Here is a 6,193-nt window from a genome sequence, read left to right on the forward strand (position 1 = left end):
CAAATCAAATACATATACTGATAATTTAATTAATCATTATATAATTCAATCAAATTTGACTTATAAAAATTTAAATAATTTAATTTTAAATACCAACAATCCAATTTAATTTAAACATCTGATTACAATTTTGATTTAGACTCCTATATAAAAGAAGAAGAATATAAAAGAAAAGAGAAGCTCAACTCCTGCCTGCTGTCGCCATTCCTATCCCGATCGAGTCGTGCTTCGTCGCAAGGAAAACTGTGGAAACCGGATAAAGTCGAAATCTTTGGAGGCTTCCTCCAGTGTTTGTGCGGTGGGAGTTGAAGAAAACGCCAAGGGCGCATTCATTTCTAATTTCCAACCTTTGCCGCACGCTAAAAGGCGAGTTTCTCATGTCCTTGGATCGTCTATCTGCCTTTATAGAGGATGTGGGTGGGCGAGGAGAGGCTGTAGTGTGGTAAAGGCGAAAACTTTTAGGTTAAGATGTCGCGACCCTCTCTGGAGAGGCATGGGTCGATCGACGCTCAGCTCAGGATTCTGGCGCCGGCGAAGGTCTCCGAGGATGATAAGTTGGTGGAGTACGATGCACTGCTCGTGGATCGCTTCCTCGACATCCTCCAGTCCTTGCACGGCGAAGATCTTCGGGAAACGGCAAGTTGTCATCTTTGCCAATTTCTGAAAAATTTAAGATTTCGTAATACTCTAAGCCTGAAATTTATCATTGAAGAAAATTGTATTGTTTTAATTTCAACGTTCTCGAGTTGTGATTTGCGTTTATAAAGACCAAAACTTGTTTCACTATCTTGTACATGAAGTTGGCCGATCCATTTAGAATACTGAAGATTTTGATTTGACAATAACTCTGTAGGTTCAAGAGTGTTATGAGATATCTGCAAAGTATGAAGGTTCTCGCGACCTAAGTAAGCTAGATGAGCTGGGGAATGTTCTGATGAATCTGGATCCTGGGGACTCTATCTTGGTCGCCAGTTCCATTTCCCATATGCTCAATTTGGGTAATTTGGCTGAGGAGGTGCAGATTGCTCACCGCAGGAGGAACAAGCTGAAAAAGGGAGATTTTATTGATGAAAATAACGCAACAACTGAGTCTGATATCGAAGAGACACTTAAAAGGCTTGTAGAGCAGATGCATAAGTCACCAGAGGAGGTCTTTGATGCTCTGAAAAACCAGACAGTTGATCTGGTTTTAACTGCACATCCGACACAGTCAGTAAGAAGATCATTGCTTCAGAAACATGCAAGGTTTGTTGGCCAACTCTAGTACTGTAGCTATTTTCTACATATGCTACTAATCTGTTGTGCTTCTCAAACTTCCCTTCATAATTTTGTTGGTTGGGTCACAGACACTAGGTTCTTCATGTCTTTGGGTCAAACAAAATAAAAAAAAAAAACACAAGAAAACTTAAGTTTACATGTACCCTTATTTAGTTATGGAAACAACATGCAGTTTCTTACAGCATTAGTATATTTCTTCAGGATAAGAAATTGCTTGACACAGCTTACAGACAAGGACATTTCCCCTGATGATCAGCATGAACTCGATGAAGCACTTCAAAGAGAGGTAGCTTTGTGCTGTGTTTCATCACAGTTTCCTTACTATTTTCCAATTTTTATGGCGCCAAAACTGGTCATACCTTGAACATAGAAATAATTCTTGTCATAGATTGCTGCTTCAGTTACTTGTAAACTTACACTCACTGCTTACTCAGCTTGTTATTCTATTGCAGATTCAAGCTGCATTTCGAACTGATGAGATCCGAAGAATACAACCTACTCCTCAAGATGAGATGCGTGCTGGAATGAGCTACTTTCATGAAACAATATGGAAAGGTGTACCAAAATTCTTACGCCGTGTAGATACAGCTTTGAAGAACATTGGAATCAATGAGCGTATTCCTTACAATGCCCCACTCATTCAGTTCTCTTCTTGGATGGGCGGTGACCGTGATGGTAGGTGATGCTCAACCAATTCTGCTTAGTTTCATCATCATGTTTGAGAACTCTTGAAACTGGTTTATACTCTTAACTAGATGACAATTCCTGCTCAAAAGGCAATAAATTGACTACTACGGTAATCCTGTAAATTGTTTAGGCAATCCTAGAGTCACCCCAGAGATCACAAGAGATGTGTGCTTGCTAGCTAGAATGATTGCTGCAAGCTTCTATTATTCTCAAATAGAAGATTTGATGTTTGAGGTATGGAAGACTATCCATATATTATGCAAATTATGTTCTACTAACATGAAACTACTTTAGTCATTAACATTAATTTGAGACCATATTTTATTGTAGTTATCTATGTGGCGGTGCACCAGTGAACTTCAAGAAAGGGCAAATGTGCTTCACCAATTGTCAAAGAAAATCGCAAAACACTACATAGGTAATTACTATAATATGAGCCATAGTGAAGCATGGGATTTAACCTTAGCAATTGGAATGTTGTTTCCACACTACTATTTTAGGTTAGATGGTATTTTAGGGAACCATCTGATATAAGTTATTCAAAATATGAAAAATAGGCTGATTATCTTACCTGAGTCTCTTGTTCATAATAAGAACCATAGCTAAGTATCAAAAAAAATTTCTTCTCATTTGATTGAGAAATTTGTTAATGAACAACCAAAACATAAAACATTTATGGTCTTTTGGAATGAATTCTAACTTGGGACTTAAATGTGCTTATGGAGCTTCAGATATGATTTGACAATGAACTTTTTTATGCAGAATTTTGGAAACAAATTCCTCCAAGTGAACCATATCGTGTTATATTGGGTGATGTGAGAGATAAACTTTATAACACACGTGAACGTTCACGTCATTTATTGACAAATGGAGTTTCAGATATACCAGTGGAAGCAACCCTCACTAATGTTGAGCAGGTAATTATCATACTACAAAAAGATGATGCTTTAGTCACAACTAAGATTAAGCAGTCGTCAACAGATTTTTGGTGACCAAACTCGTAAATAATTACATGTGATAGAAAAATGTATTTCACAAAATTAACAATTTTCTTGTTTAGTGATGATACTCTAAAATAAATTGATAATAATAATGAAAAAAGGTGTCACTCATATCATTGACAGTTTTAACTATGGGCTTAGGCTGTCAAGTCTAGTATATTTGATGAATTATGGTTGCTTCACTACAATTTGGGTATATTGGTTCCAAAAGTAGAAAAAGGATACTGATGGATAAGCCTGTGTATATTTATCCTATTTTAGAGGCTATATGGGTATTGGCACAGTGACAGCTCTCTCACTGTCTCCCTCTTGGGAATTTCCATATCTATTTGTTCTTCTCTTAGTTTTGATAGTTTTTAAAGCACGTTCATGAACAATTAGTATTTAGGTGTTTAGTTCCTACTATAGATGTACAAGATACTTTTAGTGAGTCATCGGTTATTATTTACTTAACTTTAGTAAATTTATCTTTGTAGCTGCTGGAGCCACTTGAACTGTGTTACAGGTCGCTATGCTCCTGTGGTGATAGATCTATTGCTGATGGAAGCCTTCTTGACTTTCTGCGCCAAGTTTCTACCTTTGGACTCTCCCTTGTGAGGCTTGATATTAGACAAGAATCTGAGAGGCACAGTGATGTTCTTGATGCTATCACAAAGTATCTTGGAATTGGATCATACCATAATTGGCCTGAAGAGAAGCGCCAGGAGTGGTTGTTATCTGAACTCAGAGGCAAGCGCCCTCTATTTGGTCGTGACCTTCCACAAACAGAGGAAATTTCTGATGTTTTACAGACATTCCATGTATTGGCTGAACTTCCATTTGATAGTCTTGGCGCCTATATCATCTCAATGGCAACTTCTCCATCAGATGTGCTTGCTGTGGAACTCCTGCAACGTGAGTGCCGTGTGAAGAATCCATTGAGAGTTGTGCCTCTATTTGAAAAACTTGCTGATCTTGAGGCAGCCCCTGCTGCTTTAGCACGATTGTTCTCAATAGATTGGTACGTGAACAGGATTAATGGCAAGCAGGAAGTCATGATTGGCTATTCTGATTCAGGGAAGGATGCTGGTCGTCTTTCTGCAGCTTGGCAGTTATATAAAGCACAAGAGGAGCTTGTAAATGTTGCTAAGGATTATGGAATAAAATTAACAATGTTCCATGGTCGAGGTGGTACTGTTGGAAGAGGTGGCGGTCCTACACATCTTGCTTTACTCTCACAACCTCCAGAAACCATTAATGGATCACTTCGTGTGACAATTCAAGGTGAAGTAATCGAACAATCATTTGGTGAGGAGCATTTGTGCTTTAAAACACTTCAGCGTTTTACAGCTGCTACTCTTGAGCATGGAATGCACCCTCCTATATCACCTAAGCCAGAATGGCGTGCACTTATGGATGAGATGGCTGTAGTGGCCACAAAAGAATATAAGTCAATTGTTTTCAAGGAGCCATATTTTGTTGAATATTTTCGACTAGTAAGTACTCTCTTGTCAATTTGTGCTTCTGAGAAATACTTTTCTTTCCAATATTAGTGGAATAAAATGAAAATTAAACCTTCTCTTGGAATTTATACTTTTCTACTTCATTTTTCATCCAATATTGTTCTCTAATCTTCTTAGTTCTCCTTTGTCAATGTTCTTTCTTTTTAGTCTGTGGGAAATTATTTTCCCGAAAGGTTTTTCTGCTGTCATTCGCGAATTATTTGTCTACTATAAAATAAACTAGGCCTTTCTTTCCTATTCTAAAAATTTCAAATGCCTAAGATCATCTAGGCTTATGTAAATTATGGAAAATGTTAAACCCTTTTACTAGACGACTACAACATATATGCTTATCTCATCCAAGTTCACAGGAAATGGTATATATTCATCTGAAATAAATACTTAAATACACAGGCTACACCTGAAACAGAATACGGCAGGATGAACATTGGTAGTCGGCCATCCAAAAGGAAGGTCAGTGGGGGAATAGAATCTCTTCGTGCAATTCCATGGATTTTTGCTTGGACCCAGACAAGGTTTCACCTTCCTGTGTGGCTTGGCTTCGGTTCAGCTTTCAAGCATGTGCTGAACAAGGATATCAGAAACCTTCAAATGCTAAGGGAGATGTACAAGGAGTGGCCCTTTTTCAGGGTTACACTAGATCTAGTTGAGATGGTTTTTGCAAAGGGAGATCCAGGAATCGCTGCTCTGTACGACAAATTACTCGTATCTGATGAGCTGCGTCCATTTGGGGAACGACTGAGGGCCAACTATGAGGAGACAAAACATCTGCTTCTTCAGGTAGGTCTGACATGTAGATGTAATATGGTGAATTTTCTGATGATTGATTTCATGCTGCCTGAAAAACTAAGCAACCTATTATAGTTTGATGTGTTCAATTGATTATTTCCGAAATGTTGCGTGATCCGTATGAACTTTGGCAGGTTGCTGGTCACAAGGATCTTCTTGAAGGCGATCCTTATCTGAAACAAAGATTGCGGCTGCGCCGTGCGTATATTACAACTCTAAATGTCTGCCAAGCTTATACACTGAAGAGAATGAGGGACCCTAGCTTTAATGCAAATGCAAAGCCTCATTACATGGATTCTAGTGATTCATCAGCTGATGTTGTGAAATTGAATCCCACCAGTGAATATGGCCCTGGACTGGAAGACACCCTCATACTGACAATGAAGGGCATTGCAGCTGGCATGAGGAACACTGGTTAGCTCTAGCTTTTCTCGTCTCCGATCTCGTGTGCTACTTTTGTTGTTTCCGAGTTAAAAACAGTTGAACTAAAACTGTTTATGCTTCGTGTGCATCTATAAGGCTAGAATGTGTGATTCCAGTGGCAACTATATGTGCTTGCTTTGATTAAAAACAACACTGAAAGATACCTTTTTGAATGTATTTAAGGATTACCTATCAAACAATGTGCAAGGTTGAATTTGTGTAATGGTATTATTGGAAGGGTATAGTTATCGCTCTCGCGGCAAAGGAAAAATAATCTCATATTCAATGTGATGTTTATAGACACTTATGAGCCAATTTATGGAGGATAAGGAGCATGTGATTGTAGAAGGAAATAACTATCAAATGTGTATAATTTTTCACAGTTAGTTGTTGTCTTAACTTGGAGGGATCTTGTAGCCATGAGAAGGCACTCTCATCAAAAGGTTAGGCCCACTCACCCAACCCTTATCCCCCACATGGATGCATGCACCCGACCAGCAACCTACACTATGA

General features: G+C 38.5%; 1 protein-coding gene across 1 annotated transcript; it reads left to right on the forward strand.

The window, feature by feature from the left end:
• The first annotated feature begins 293 nt into the window (after nucleotides 1–293).
• LOC141819823 (phosphoenolpyruvate carboxylase 2-like) lies at nucleotides 294–5,903 on the forward strand. The gene is made up of 10 exons (XM_074707112.1): nucleotides 294–636; nucleotides 854–1,245; nucleotides 1,480–1,564; nucleotides 1,731–1,953; nucleotides 2,096–2,199; nucleotides 2,296–2,383; nucleotides 2,728–2,882; nucleotides 3,443–4,441; nucleotides 4,862–5,248; nucleotides 5,392–5,903. Exons 1-10 carry the CDS (start codon nucleotides 469–471, stop codon nucleotides 5,674–5,676), a joined length of 2,886 nt encoding a protein of 961 aa, XP_074563213.1. The 5' UTR covers nucleotides 294–468; the 3' UTR covers nucleotides 5,677–5,903.
• Nucleotides 5,904–6,193: the final 290 nt, after the last annotated feature.

This window comes from Curcuma longa, chromosome 1 (genome assembly GCF_044706935.1).
Source record: "Curcuma longa cultivar G26 ecotype Majalengka, Jawa Barat chromosome 1, ITB_CL_G26_1.1, whole genome shotgun sequence".
NCBI classification, from domain to species: Eukaryota; Viridiplantae; Streptophyta; class Magnoliopsida; order Zingiberales; family Zingiberaceae; genus Curcuma; species Curcuma longa.